General features: G+C 42.7%; 1 protein-coding gene across 1 annotated transcript in view; it reads right to left on the bottom strand.

Annotated features, from left to right (window-relative positions):
• Positions 1 to 16269, bottom strand: part of LOC133388619 (heparan-alpha-glucosaminide N-acetyltransferase-like) — a 134536-nt gene that overhangs the window by 86509 nt on the left and 31758 nt on the right. The window contains exons 2-3 of the mRNA XM_061634578.1: positions 12225 to 12337; positions 7502 to 7626 (exon numbers count right to left, since the gene is read on the bottom strand). Of these exons, the coding sequence (XP_061490562.1) occupies positions 7502 to 7626; positions 12225 to 12337 (238 nt within the window). The remainder of the gene's footprint in view (positions 1 to 7501; positions 7627 to 12224; positions 12338 to 16269) is intronic.

Raw genomic sequence — 16269 nt, 5'->3', positions numbered from 1 at the left:
TCCTGTCTCACTGAAAGTATTCTCAAAATGTAACCCTCAAATTTCAAATATCTCATACAAAGCAGAAAACAAATTGTTCTTTACCTGTTGGCAGGGCTTCAATGGCATTGTACGGTTCTGAGTAGTAACAGGAGTAGAATAGCATTTTTATGACCAACTGAAATCTAGAATGCTGTGACCAAACCTTCAGGTTCATCAGAACTATTCCTCTGGATGGTTATTAAGCAAAAAATGGATGACATGGCCCAGCAAACACATGTTGCTGGGCCTGATGGAAGCCCAGACTGCTGTTTGTAACCCTCTTAAAGTGGAAGGGGGAAGATTTATGCCGGCTTAACTATGTTAGACCCTTCCTGGTGCAAAATGATCTCAGGCTGCAGCAAGGAATGTTGAAGCACAGGGGCAATGGTTACTCTCTGTTAGCGAACTGCACACCAGAAGTTACTTGAATCTGTCTTTGGCATTAATTGGAACACATGGGACCCTGGCCTTTTGAGGCATAAAGCAGAAGTAACAAAAACCACAGTAGTCCGTATGTTTGCAAAATCTGCATATTGTGCCCACAGTTGTAGGTACTTTTCACAAAGTACAGATAGCAGTGTCATGAGGAGGACAGGCCACTTTTCACGCCTTGTTCCAATAAACCACTAATGTGGTTCACCAATGCTTGGAAGAATGAAGACCATCCCAACAAAAATAATTCAGACAAAATTTACAAATAAACTTAATTCAGTTTGTATATGACTGGTGCTTGGGTGGCTATAGAAGGCTTCATGTGAAAACATAGATCTGGTCTTTCACACACCCTTACCAGCTGCGGTTCCTGCACAGCTTCGAAGAGTGTGTAGAATAGAATGCATATTCCATCAGTCACTTTATACTAAGATGATCCCACCAATACAACTGCACATATGTACATGAGATTGATACCAGATTGTCAGTACTTAGAGGGGAAAACATTAGAATTCAAATGAAAAAATAATTCAGCTTGTCTTTTCCTAATTTAAAAAAATTAAAAGGTGACAGGAACATCATTTCAGCGAATACTCTGAAATGTAGAGTCTAAATGAAGTATGGGTCAGGATCAGCTACTGACATTGAGAAAAAGAGTATTTTATTCCTGTAAAAGCTGATGTGTGTGATTTATGGCCTCATATTAGCTTCCACAGAGAGAGATATTAAACAATCACACTCTGTCATGAGCAATCTGAGATGGAGGAACAAGCTGCATCCATCTTTTTACACTTTCAAGAACACTTCTTTCCATCTATAGTATTTCTGTGGCATATCATTTCCTCCTAATCAACTGAAATCCAGGGCGGTAATGATTTAGCCTAGGTGTTACAAGTTTCTTTTATTGCACTATGGGTACATCAGAAGAACTTGAACATTAGACTACTGTTGCAAGCAATTTTGCTAAACCTCTCTACCAATAATAGACAACCAATCACCGCTGGCTTTAAATCAATCCTGCTGCATAAGATGGGAGTATAGTGTTTACAATCAAATTCAAAATTAACTAACTATTGACTTTCACTGTATCTCATATTAAAAATCTTTGCTAACATGGGAGAAGCAGCATTCAGATGCAAACAGTTGTGGCAGACAACACCTACAAAGTTTAGCCAGAAGAAAAAAGTTTCCAGGAATTTCATGTGCCTCAAAATGCTTAATTTTCAAATGTGGTACCCACCAAATGATGGGAATGTGTGGTGAAAATTGAAATATGAGCTAGGTGTGGGTGGGACTTTGCATAATATGCTGGCAGAGTGTTGCTACTCACAGGGTTGGAGAATGTGGCCCCCACCTCCTCACAAACGTGCAGGAAAGATCTTTGTTGACCTGGAAACATTTTTAAATCTGCAGCATAGTCCAGTTTGACATGGTTAGCTCAGAATTTTAAAACATGCAAATGGGGGGGCAGGCAAAGGGAGACGATTGGCCTACCAGCTGCTGATGTCTCAGGGACCCCAAGCTGTGCATTAAAGAGAACCTTTTCATCGCTGCTGTTCCTAGGGGGGCTCTGCCTTGTGTCACATTCCTCGAACACACTATTACGTCCCTCCCCCTTTCTCATTTTCTGACAGTTCTTTTGTGCCACTGAAGTGGTTAAGAAGCCATAAATAGCTAGGCATGCATGCATAGTCTCTAAACATTATTGCTGTGATAATTCCTGTCCCAGCTAGCATAGGGGTAGATGATTTGCCCAATACTGAGGTCCACATCAGAAATATTTAAGCCAAACGGTCACATTTATTTGATATATTTGGTTTCATATAATTAATGTAATATGCATTTTAGTTCCCCCAAAGCCAGTTGGCAGCAAAGTACAGGAATGAACATACAATGCTTTGCTATATAGACTTGAAACAAGGATAGCAAACATGGTGCCCTCCAGACCCCTCTCATCATCCCTGACCATCAGCCATGATGGCTGAGGCTGGTAGGAGTTGTAGTTGAATGACATCTGGAGTGCACCACATTTGCTACTCCATATTTAGAGATAAGGGGAAATGATGAAATGGAGCATTTTTCTTTGCTTGCTTATTCTTTGTTCCTTCAATGTTTTTGCTTAACCATCTGGCAAAGGGGGAGGGGAGAGATGGATCAGGTGTATGTATGAAATGACTGACTAGGCTCAGATCCAGCCTAATCCAGATCCATTGAGCACATGTGCATGACAGTCAGTGACTAGGGTGGAAGCTTGGGCTGTGTATCTGTATGGGTATGTGTGTGTTAGGGGAGAAGGATGGGCGGGGGGCACCAACCAAAGCCCCACCCACAGCCAGGTCACCCATGCTCTCTGGGATGAGGTTCCCATCTATCATGTATGTGGACATGTGTCCTACTTGTGTGTGTTCAAACTTGGTTTGAACTTTGCAGGACTTCATCTCAGGATTCATCCACATGGCGATTTAGTTGCATCTGGGGCTACTTGCATCGCCTTGTAATTCACATGGTTCACATGACGTTACAGGCAAGCAGAAGCTATTACGCATTTTCCTCTTTAAATCTGTATTAACCCAGTCCAATTATAATGCAAAAAGGAAAGGAAAAAACATCTCAGCTGCACTGCACTCCTCCTTGCAGGCACTTTGCTTCAATTTTTTGTAGTGGGTGGGCTCTCTTTTAATGCCCTATTGCCCACTTCGTCTCTCTCTGCCGCCTGCAAAAACTGCCACAGCTGCTGCCTACTTTGCCTTTTCACTCACTCCCCCGACCATCCACCTTTCACTCAGGCTGGGACAATGGAGAAGGGGAGGGGGGTCTAGTCAGTTTCATTTTTTCTTCTCAATTTCACACCAAGGCACTCTCCCATCTTCAGCCTTGAACTGGAGGGAGTAAACATGTAAAATTAGAGGGTGGGGCCACAAGGAAACAGCAACACCAGAGGAATGCCTACTAGTGTGAATGGAAAACAGCAGATTTGAAGCTACCAGGTGTGGACCTTGCAAATCTATCACAATGGGAAAAGCAGAGTCTTTAGTACGAAGGTATGCTCTTGTGTGGATAAGCCCTCAGTTCTAAGCTATATCTTGGAAAAGTCAATGCTAGACCAAAACGTTAATACCTGTGCTATTGCTGCAGACATGCATATATTTTGGTATGATTGGTACAAACACCTACAGAATAGTGCCCATGGGAATCTAATAACACATTTTTCCTGTCCTCTTCAACACATGCCCCACACTCTATGCATGGAGCAATTTGGGATCTGTTTTTAAAGATTGTCGGCGTTTTCTTCTTCTTCATTATGCAAAGGGGCGGGATCATAGCCACATATAGCCACATAATCACAAACGTTCACGCAGTCCTTAAAAAATCCTCTCCCTCTGAACATTTAGCTACCCCCTTCTTTCTCTCAGGAGTGAAACTGGCAAGACCTGAAGTTGCTCCTAGCATAGCCTAGTTAACTTCACCGTTCCATTTACTTGCATGGCACTAAGAATTTGGAAATAGCCCAAAGTCCTTCCCAATTGCCCCTGTGCAGCACTCTACACTTGCCGAATCAAGCTTCTAATGCAGAAGCTGGGTGAGTGTCATAGTACAAGTAACAGGGCAGGGGCGGGAGGTTATTCTCATTGTTCTACAGCAAGAAATGTACCTATGCAGTTTTATCTGCAAAAATTGCTTCATTTTAGGTCAGAGCACAAGGAAGTAAGGGGAGAGGAAATTCTTGCTTGTTAGAGGTAGTTATACAATCTTGCCTCATTCACTAAGACACGCAAATGATTCAACACTAGAACACAAACTGATACTTCTGTTTCGCACAGCTCTTCTGCAATTCCTTATATGCACCTCTGGCTGTGTCTGCCGATGGCTAGATCATTATTTTAAATGATAAAACAGCAGGACATGTAGTGTATGACAGACTTGCCTTGCAAGTGCCCTGTTGAAGGATGCCTGTCCTGGGGTACATGAAAAGGCTTGAGAAACACAGGCAAAAACACCCGACATTGTATATTGCTAGGTATGTATCAGCTATAGCAAGCTAACCTGCTTCCTCTTTGCTGATTCCCAAAGAATCGGATTTTAAAGGGGGACATACACCATTTCCAAAACTGGGACTTAAATTTAACATCACCACCACTGCCCTGCAATGAAAAGCTAGCTGCTAGGCAGGAAAAAGCAATACCATTAGTGGGAAAGGTTCTGATTTGAACTGGGGAGAGAATTGCTCTCAGATATTAACTGGACTTGGGGAAAGGGCTCAAGGCACTAGCGAATCATACACTCAGGCATTAGAAAGGTTTGCCTGGATCTTGCCTGCAATGGAGTGGCAGGTGGGGAACAAACTCCTCCAACACAGCTTGTATAGGAAGCTAGTATAATTAATTTGTAGGTTTCTACCAGGTCTGGCTGTCTGAATCGAAGTATATATTGACTGAACAATCCAGCTGGGAGGCAGGAACATGAATAATGTCACCCTGGGCTCCTACTGGGAGGAAGGGTGGGATATAAATCTAATAAATTATCATCATCATCATGGGCAGCCACTCTGGGAGCAGTTCACACAGGATCTGAGCGATGTAACCAGAGTTGGAAGCTTTATAACACTGGTTGAAACTCCACTGGCCCCCTTGTGTCACCTGACCCTTGCTAATACTGCCCCATTTCCATCTGCAATGATAGTGGTGAAGCACAGGGACATAGCTCAGGGTATAGAACACAAGCTCTGCACACACAAAAGATTGGTTCACAAAACTTATTTTCTCACCATGAAGTGACTGTCGCATGCACTAATCGCCAGCATCAATCTTCAGTCCTGTCCAGATGCTGCCTACACTCTTAAGGTTTCTTATCTACAACCATAAAGGGTAGAAAGACCTTTTTTCCCTTTTAAAACAAAGACTGATATTTTAGGATGTTACCTCCTGCACTTGTACTATGAGGATACAACGGTGGAATTGGGCTGGGGAGACCTGCCTCACAGTTATTGTCAGGATAAAATAAGGTAACTCAATGACTGCAGTTCTGACTCAAGGAACAATGGCATACAGCCTAATTATGCGTCTGTTAAGCTTCTTGCCTCTAAGTGGCTCCACAGTTAAAGGACACAAGTAGAGCCCTGCTGGATCAGATTGGTCATCTAGTCCAGCATCCTGGCCAACCAGTTGCCTATGGGAAACCAGCAAGCAGGACCGGAGAGCAACAGCCCTCTCCCCACTTGTAATTCCCAGGTATTCAGAGGCATACTGCCTCCCAGTGGAAGCCCCTCATTAAAGGTAGGTGGGGCACTGCCCATCCTAACAACCCTAAACCTCCCAACATATAGCCCAGCCCCATCTCTGTTCCTTACATTCATATTAGGGTTGCCAGGTCCATGGCCTGAGACTGATCCTGTATCTTTAGGAGAAGAGAAGGTCAGCCAAGTGCAGGTGTTCTTGCAACTCTGTAATGGGAAAAACCACAAGGTGGAATTCTCCCTCCCCCCTCCACAACTTTTAAAGCCTCCAAGAGGTCTTCTGTATCTTTAAAAGTTGTGGAGGGGGGGAGGGAGAATTCCACCTTGTGGTTTTTCCCATTACAGAGTTGCAAGAACACCTGCACTTGGCTGACTTTCTCTTCTCCTAAAGATACAGGATCAGTCTCAGGCCAAGAACCTGGCAACCCTAATTCATATTCAATTCAGTACTTCACATTTAGAGACACCCTGGGCTTGTTTCTGTCCATCTTCTGTTCTCACCAATCATCTCCGGATAACACAGTCAATCACAATCATTGCTATGGTCCCACTCCTGTCTCCAGGGTGGCTTAGAGGAGGTAGGAGTCCCCTCAGCACCTCCATTTTGATTTTGTTTCCTACAGAATAAACTCTAACCAATCAGGAGGAGCCCCTCAGAAATGCATTGGAAATTCCATAGTATTAGGGCAGGACTATGAAGAGCCTCTCCAATGCATTTCAGTCTGAGCCAATCAGATACATGCATTTGCTATCTGCATTTGTTTTTCTTTGAGTTTGCCTTGCTGTTCCCTCGCTCTTGCAAGCAGCAAGCTTAAACAGCAGGAAGAACGATACTTTCTCTGTAGTATGCCTTTCAAAGTAGCAGCAAAATTTATGTGTGTGTTCTGTTCAGTATTTGTGCAGAGTTAGGTGGATGGGTGTATGTTGCTGCATGGGGAGCAAGGGAAAAAACTGCAGAGTGGCGTGGGGGGGATATGCATTGGTCCTGATGGGCCTTTTGCTGACTGTTGGAGGGGGAGGGGAGGGGAGGGGAGGGGGAGGGAAAAGTAGGACCCAAATGGATCCCTCTGTGTGTGTCTGTGTGTGTGTGACTGATGGTTTGCATCTAACCAGATGTAGCTTGAAAAAAAAGACTGGCCACTGTGTTCTCTCTCTCTGTGTGTGTAAGCAGGCAGAGAGTTGTATAAAAGAGTTTCTAGTGTTGTTCATGGCCGAGTGGTGGTCTTCCAGAACCTAGTCCAATGCTCTAACCATTGTGTATACTTACATAAATGCTCATTTTGTTTTATCTATAATTTTATTGTCTTTTTTGGACCCTTTCTAAACCAAAGTAAGGCACTTTTCAGTTTCTTTAGGTTCTATTTGTGAAACTACAATCTTTAAGCATCCACAGAATCTTTCAATGCAGGAGGATGGGAAGAAAACCAGACCTTAGCCATGCCTCCGTAACTTAATAGCAGCCCCACCAATTTCAGAGGGCACCAGCCGCCACTGCTGCCTCTGACAGTGAACACAGATATCATGGCTAATGGTAGTACACACTACACATAGTACAAGTGATTGTTATGAGTACACCAGTATTTCCTGCAGCAAACACATGAAGTGTGGATGTAACATATCCATATCTTTAAACACCCAGGTACGTGTGTCGGGGAGATCCAGCCCGATCAGTAGGGCCGGCTCCAGGCATGCCGGGCCCCTTGTGCCCCAGCCTGCCCCGGGTCCCTCCGCTCCCCTATTTTAAAATAAACTTTTACAATACTTTTTTTTGTTATTGCAAAAATTCTACAGGACTGTGCATTCACTCCTGCTTACCTGGGGCATCCGTGAACAGGCAGCAGGAATGTCAGGCAGAGCCACAGCGTCTCCAGGATCACCATGATTACCCATTCTGGCCAGTATAGAACAATATCTCTGAGTGAAGCCCACCAGTTATCAAACTTCAAAGAGAAGGAAATTCACATGATCAGAGAGATATAGTCAAGAAAATAAAGCTGACCACTTCCAGGAGCATGGGTGTTAGAATCACTATTTAACCCCAACAGACTTTCGTTCCCCCACTTTCATTCAGTCAATAGGAAATGGGTCTCTTAACTACAGGAAAGGGAAAGAAGCAATTCCAGTGCTAGCCACTTCCTGTCTCTGTCACTTGATTTAAGCACATTATTATTATTATTATTATATATTAAATTTATATACATACAAAACTGAAGACAATCCATCAAACATAGCTCCTAAGTACTGTACTTTTTGTCATCATACCACATTGGGGGGGGGTAGAAATGGGTGAGCATTATTTTTAATATTAATATTGATTTGATTTCTTACCCACCTTCACCTTAAGGTCCCAGGTGAGCTACAACAATTTAAAATTCAATATTAAAAACAGTTTAAAAACAAATTACAGTCACAGGTCTAGGGTCACACCATGCTGAGTGCTTATAAATAGCTGTACAGGCACATTCATCCAGCACATACCTAGCTACCAGATCAGTGTGTTTGTGTGTGTCCAGGCTATGTGCAATATACCTTCAAAAACAAATATGCTTATTCTTTTCAGACATATATCCATGTGCCAACCATGGGAAAGTCTGCATTGCAGACTATAGAATGTACACTGGTATGCTCTCAATATAGCCATGTTGATGGTGGGAGGCCACTATGAACTACATCCTTTGAAATGTATAGCGTGAACATTCCCTGAAGAAGGGTTCTGATAGGAACTGCATTTGTTTAGTTCATGGTTTTGTCACTCTTGTTGTTGCTTGATTCTTCTTGGCTGAGGCTTCCATGCTTGGCACGGATCCCCCAAATTCACTCTGGACACACATGTGCAAACATAAATAAGGAAAGAGTTTAGCCACTCAAGCATATATATGCAGGAGTACTCCTGAAACAATTGAAAAGAGCCCTTGAAGCTCACTTCCACAGAGCATTGTTTTTCTCTAAATACTAAGAGGTTGCTGGTGTGTGTATAAAATGGGAGTGGAAGCCATCATTTCAGACTTGAATCTGTATGAGGACAGCAGCTTTTAAATTTGTAAATTTGTATTTAGATTTTCTAGCCAGATTTTCTAAGGTGGGTCCTGAGAGTTTGCATCCAAGTGTCTGATCCAACAAGCATCAGGTAAGATAGAAAGGATAATGCACACATCATTTAGATTGGGTGCCTGCGCCACAACACCCATTGCCATCTCTAATGCAAACATATATGTAGGCAATTATTAAAAGATCCAGCAGCTTGTAAAAGGCTCTATTGAGTCACTGTGATCTGTTGTGTAATTACATACTTAGCTCATCAGTGCAGTATTTATCATTATTAGCTGATCATTATCACTAGAAGATAGGAGAGTCTGGTCTATAAATATGCATTTAAACCAAATTTAAAACAGAATCATCCAAGTCAGAGATAAGAGGAAATGGATGGGGGAAGGAAGGGATGAGGTCACCCAGTTCACTTGCCTGCCAATTAAGAAATGTTCTTTGTAGTATTCCCCTTTATTTATGTCTTGAGCTTTTCAGACTGAAAACCAATGGAAACATTCCCTTTTGGGAAGGTGAAGACAGACACAACCTTTGAACACTGGTCACAAATGGTCCTGCATCCCCAGTGCAATCCCTTGTAATTTGCCTTATACACACACACACACACACACACACACACTGGTTTAGCTCCTCCCCTCAATCTTCAGGCAAGGTATCAATTTAGATAAATAAATAAATAAATAAATAAATAAAATAAAATAAAATAAAATAAAATAGGATGTATATTAAGCGTTCATCCTTCACCCTTATCAAACATGATTCGCAAAAATAGTTCCAAACTGCTCTGGGACTGGGCTGTGTGAGCTGGTGATGGAACAGATGCTAGCCAATATATTCCCTCCATAGAGGTTGTTTCCCCTAATAGTTCTTCACACTGAATGCACTGAAAATTTGCAGAGTTCACCCTCAAACATGGTGAGGGTGCTTTCAAACTGGCCTCACTGCTGTTGCCATGTTATTTCTGCCTTCAGACTGTACAACCCAAGTGTGCATATAATAAAACCCTAATGCATGTAATAAAAACTTGAGAGCTGTTTCCTTAGGTCTCTCTCTCTCTCTCTCTCCCTGTGTGTGTGTATGTGTGTGTGTAAGTGTAACCTTAACCCTAACCCTTTGTCTGTCAGCTGCTTCTCTGCTCCAAACCAAACACTCCAGGGGAGTTTTTGCCCTTCAGGATGTTCCACATGTAAACAGGGAGAAGAAAATGTGTGTATGCAACATGTGTTTCAATTGGCAAACTAAATGCCAGGCATTTATAAAGTACTGGGACTGTGTTCATATTGAACCAGGGCACCCAACAACAATCAGGACCTGATGCCTTACCTATTGCACCACCAGTGCTCTGCCTCCGCTGTAAACCTGACTGAATAAGAGATGCAGTGTAAGGGCACCATCCAGGCTGCAGTAATTTTCAACTGACACTCCCTTGCCCCCTGCATACCAATCCTATAAAGCCTTGGCCTAGAGATGTGAAGGCCTGGAAAAAAACCCAGAAAATCTTTGAGGGGAAACCTCACAATTTCCCCCCATTTTTTCAAAAGCTTTGTTTTGTTTTGTTTGGAATTTTTCCATCCCCCCCAAGGCCTTCACATATCTACCTGGCCTCACAGTTGGCTTATCAGCCTGAGTCATTTATCACTATGTACAGCAAACCTTTGGTGCCTTGCCTTGCCTTGCCCTGCCCCACTGTCTTCTCTGGAAATTAGCCCTCACCCTGGCCTTGGCTGTGCCACTGCATCTGGTCCTTCTCAGACCTTGATCTGGAGCCTGACATCCATTAAGATGATATGTTATCATCCCCCCCCACTGCCATTAGACTTTGCAGGAAATGGTTCGAGCTACCTTGAAGAAAATATTATTTAAGAACATAAGAGCTCTGCTTAGTCCATCTAACCTAACATCTTGTTGCTAACAGTGGCCAACAATGAGGAAGCACACAAACATGGTGTGAAGGTGACATACCTTCCCCGTTGTTTGTTTATTATTGAAGTATTTATAATCAGCAGTTTCATAAAAATGTATCAAGGTGACATACAATATGCTAAGTTATAATAAAATCAGCAAAAGCACCCATAAAATCATCAGTAAAACATCAATAAACACTGGTTAAAAGAAAAATTCATATTGCAGAGCCCTCTCTAAACAATACGGTTTTCAGAAGATGTCTAAAAGAAGGCAGGGACGCTTCTTGCCGAATCTCTACTGGGAGGGAATTCCACACTAAAGGCTCAGTCCCTAGTGAAGGCCAACTGAACCTCAGGGGTTAGGGAGTCCCAGAGGGTTTCAGTGATCAAGGTTTGGTTCCCAGCAACTGGTACTTGGAGGTATACTGTCTTTGAACATGAAGGTACCAGAGTAGTTGTCATGGCTAATAGCTATTGACAGATCAAACTTCCATAAATGTACCAAAACTCTTTTGAAAGGCATCTAAGCCAGTGGCTATCATGACAACTTGTGGAAGCGAATTCCACAAGTTCCTTATGCATTGTAAACAGAAGCACTACCTTTTATCTATCTTGAATCTACTGTAATTCAGTTTCATTGGTGACCCTGAATTCTAGTCTTAGAGGGAAAACCTCTACTTCTTCACATCATTCATAATCTTATATTATCTAACAACAACATCATCATCCCATGTTTCCACTAGTATGATCAAGACACCTAAAAAGATTAAAAGTTGTATAAAGAAATATTGACGTTGCATAAAGGGTGGATTGCCTTTATCATCTGTTTAATTTTATGTTGGCCTTAATATATTTTGTGTATAAAACAGATCAGATAAAAATGCATTATAAACAACAGTGGGAAAATCTTCAATACAATAATACAGTAAATAATACCTGGTCATCTAAATTTTAAAACTTGTGTAGAGATTCATTTTATGAAGCTCTTGAGTGTAAGGGTAGAAACCCATTCACTGTTCTGTTGGTTCCAGTGCATCTCCACCTCTCTCTTCTGAAAACGGGGGAACATGATGCTAGTCAAACCCTGCCCCTTTTTACTGTAAAACCTGGTGGGAGCAGCTTGAGTGCATTTTTTAAAAATTCAGCTTCAAAGGGATTTTGCAACTGATTGGCAGATCAATTTATTTATTTCATTTCATTTCAGATCAACCTGCTCCCCCTCCAGGTGTGGCTAATGGAAAAGCTTTGATCTCGCAACTAGTGTGTTTACAGCCTAGTATGTCTCCCTACCGAAAGGACCTTTACTAGGAGAGTAAGTAACAGTATTGTAGCAGAGATAAAGTGACAAGCAGTATTATTTTTCAATGAGAGATAGCAGAGCCAGTGAGTGAGAATATAGGCAAGAAATATCAGCAATCCTGTAAATTGGTAAAATATAAAATACCAGTAACAATGAGCATGGGACAAGCTGGATGCCGTACACATGCCACCAAATGGAATGATGAGAATCTGCTGGGTAGTCAAAAGTGAGTTTCTGATATATAGCAAGAATATGGATTGCTAAGGTTAGTCCTATTATTGCACCTCACCTGATATTTGTCAAGGTATTTTATGCTAAAGCAGGTCTGCATCAAAGCCAAAATGAAGTAAGTAAATCCAAGACGCTGCAGAACACCTGGAATCCTTGCCCAGCTCCATGACACTGCAGGAAAAAAGCTGAATGTTATATATGAGGCCTAATTTGCACAAAGTTCCAAAACCTGATTTGCAATCATGTATTTTACATATCTTCAAATTTTGCCCAAAGTCACTGAGTGATCAGATGTGTCAGGTATTTTTGGCTGAAACAAAGAAACATATGGGCTAAGGTTAGGAGTCTGGTGAGCTTCCTGGGATTGTGTACGTTCAGGTCTCAGAGTCTTCTTCAGGCACAGAAGGGAATACTGGTGTGCAGGACTGTGGTTGGCAGTCAGCATGAAGCTTCTAGATCAGCCTTCACCATCCCAGTGCCCTCCAAATGTTTTGGACTACAGGGTTGGCTAGGACAACAGGAGTTGTAGGTTGGCCAAGGCTGTTCTAGATTAACCATATATCCTAGGAACTTGACCTTTTGTTTTTGATGGTCAACCAAGTAGAATTTTGTGCCTGTTGCACATAGGGAGGGAGAGAGAATTCAAACCAATTTGCAAATGGTACCCAAAATCATGTCAGTTTGTGCATTCATTCTCATCCCAGAACAGAAATCTGAAAGCAGATACAATTGATATTCTCTGCTGTTCTTGCTTTAAGACTGTAAATATAGCACGATTGATTATGCTTTCTTTCCTATTTTCCTGAAGTTTCCTTCCATTGAAATGAATGGTGTGGCATCATATAATGTGCTATAATTACATAATTAATTATTTAATATTCGGCATGGGAAGCGAGACGAATAACATTTTTGTGGAGGCTGAACTACAGTGGACTGGAAACAGCACTGCACAAGATGAATTTGGGACAGACTGGAAAATTATGCCTTCTTACATCCATCACAGTTGCACATCAGGCTTCAACTCAATTCCCCAGTTCCACCTCTAGGAATAAACAGCAAAAATCCTGGGCTGGAAAAACCTCTTTCATGTCTGGATTTGGGTAATGGCCCCTCTCTGACAATCTGCACAATGGCTACAGAACATTTAGGGAAAGTTCCCCTGTGGAAACCTCCTTGTTCCCTATGCCCACTGGCCTCGTTGCCTTCCTGTCAGGCCACCACTTCCAAAAGTTGAATGTTAGCTAGTCTCCTTATACTGTAACAGTCACTTGGAAAGTTAACCATTTTTTAACTGCTTCAAATACGTCTCAACTTTCTCCTGAGGAGGTTGTCTGTTCTCTTCTCTGAAATGCTGTCTTTTCCACATAGCCACCCAGCGTTTTAAAGTGCTTACATTTACAATAGTGAATCTGAGGATTAATCAGCAGGTTTCATACTTTTAAGCTCTGGGCTCCATCCAGCCTGTGCTGTCCACTTAAAGGGAAAGAATTCCCATCAGTCCATTACTGCCATTTATTCTTAATGTGCTGCTCTTTTGTTGGGCAAGCACAAAGGGGACAAAGACAGAAGAGGCTACTGAAGAGTGCTCGGCTGTCTCATTCACTCTGATGGAGGAGGAACTTGGCCATTCCGAAGAAGAGGACATACAAGAAAGTCGATGGGAATGCCATTTGCCCAAGGCAATCATATTGTTTCATGCTCTCCACTTTGGTAGGCTATTTCAGAGTGTGACCAGTGCCTTTTGCAGCCCATTTTCTTTGTGGTGAGTGAGCGCTGCAGACCTGTAGAGAGTTATCATATCTGATCATTTACATTGGGGCAAGTAATGTGCTGCCCTTCACATATTGTTGGACTACAGCTCCCATCATCTGTGACCACTGGCCATGCTGGCTGGGGTTGATGGGAACTGCAGTCTAGCAACATCCAAAAGGCACTGCACTGTCTACCCTTGAGTTAAATGATTTTAAATAACAAGAATGGAAAAGATCTGTGCCTGAAATAAGGATGGAAAGATCTGTTTCAGCTCTCTTAGTTTCCAATCTTAAATTCAGTTCTCCACATTTCTGGTGCAATTTGTGAATTTTTTATTTTAAAAATCCTAATGAAAATTCTCCAGTACTTTAGTGCAAATTCCTCCTAATAAACACATTCTTAAAGGCAGCGTTGACTAAGGTGCACATTTTTGCAAGCCATTTCTCCTCATATAATGCATATTGGTATGTTATTTTCACACATTATAGAGCCACGAGAGTCGCTGTATGCTATAGTCAGCATGGATTTTTCGCATTCTGTAATGTTAAATTGAAAATACCCCCATGCAATTCTGATGCTTCTCATAAGCTCATTTCAAAACAAAACCTTACAAAACTTATAGTCCTGAACTCAGAAATGCTTGCTAAATAACCCTCTAAATTTTCATGGTGACACATAAAACAGTCAGAGAGAATCGAGAATTCAAAGTGTACAAAGAGAGAGAAAAATCAGACCCCTTTTGGACTTTTTTCTTTCAGAGTTCTCATAATCTGTTGAAATTAATTAAAAATCACCCATGTTCACAGAGTACCTATAATCCTATTACTGACCTTGCCCCATACTCTGACCTTCATCTTCTGCAGTGTAAAAGTTAAAATAATGCCTGGCTGAGTTTTAATTAATTTAAGAAATTTTGGCTTGAACTCAATGATAATGTTGGGCATGCTCAATAAAAACCAACTGTCAGTATTCTAAAAGCCACACTCACAGCTGTTGGGCTTGGCTAATCAGGAGGCCACACCCACACCAGACTTTGATTTCACTTGAGAGAGTCATGGCTTCCCCCAGAGAATCCTGGGAAGTATAGTTTGTGAAGGGTGCTGACAAGAGACTCCTATTCCCCTGACAGAGCTCCAGTGGCCGGATCAGTTTAACAGTCAGCCACTCTGATCGAAGCTCTGTGAGTGGAACAGGGCATCTCCTAGCAACTCTCAGCACCCTTCACTAACTACACTTCTCAGGATTCTTTGGGAGAAGCCATGACTGCCTAAACTGAAATATCAGTCTGGTGTGGATGTGGCCAGTGACAGCTTTGATTTAAATTTGGTGGGAGGCTACATGCGCCTGCTGTAGAATAAAAAGGTGGGGAAAACCCTAAACAAGAATAATACTGTTCACAATGTTTTCCTTTTGGAAAGGAAAGGGACTTCCCTTCTGCCCATTGCCCACCCATCCAATCTCCCCCCCTCCCCATCCCATTGCTTCCCTCCTCCTCCCCTCCTTGCCCCTCCCCCAGGACAGTTTCACCTATCCTAAGCATGATTGCACAGGAGCATGCATGCAAATGATCAAACCTGCCCTCCCCTCCTCCTCCCTCCTATCCCCTCCTCCTCCCTTCTATCCCCTCCCTCTTGCCCCTTCCCTCTCCTTTCCTTCACCCCTCCCTTCCCCTCCCCCAATCCCCTTCCAATCCTCTCCTTCCCCCTCCTCCTCCTCCTTCCCCTCCCCTCTGCCCTCACCCTCTTCTTCCCCATGGTCAGTTTTACCGATCCTTGCCATGATTGCACAGGAGTAAATCCCATTGAACTCAAGCATGCAAATGATCAGACCTGCCTTTCCCCTCCTTCCTCTCTCCTCTCCCTTCCTCCTCCCTTCTTCCTCTCCTCCCCTCTTCCTTCTTCCTCCTCCCCTGCCCACTCCAGGCTTCCCTCCCCATGGTCAGTTTTACCTATCCTAAGCATGATTGCATGGGAGTAAATCCCACTGAACTCAATAAACATGCAAATGATCAAACCTGCCCTCCTCCTCCCTCCTGCTTACTCCCCTCCCTCTCCTCCCCATCCCTTGTGATCAGTTTCACCCAAGCATGTTTGCAGGGGAGTAAATTCCACTGAACTCAATAAGCATGCAAATGATCAATCCATTCTCAGCAAACTTGCACAGGATCCCATTTCTCGCCTCCTGGATTAAAAAGCAGGGAAATTCACTAATAGCAAAAAACCTTGCGGTTTAAGAATGTACCTATAGCCAACAGATATTTCTATCAAACTTTAAAAAGCAGGGAAATTGGTCGGCTATAGTGAATGCACTAGGGGAGCAGGACACCTGACGTCCTCTCTGAGATATTGTAC

This window comes from Rhineura floridana, chromosome 7, assembly GCF_030035675.1.
Source record: "Rhineura floridana isolate rRhiFlo1 chromosome 7, rRhiFlo1.hap2, whole genome shotgun sequence".
Taxonomy (NCBI): Eukaryota; Metazoa; Chordata; class Lepidosauria; order Squamata; family Rhineuridae; genus Rhineura; species Rhineura floridana.
The sequence above is the reverse complement of the archived record's forward strand: the minus strand, read 5'-3'. Positions and strand labels throughout refer to the sequence as shown.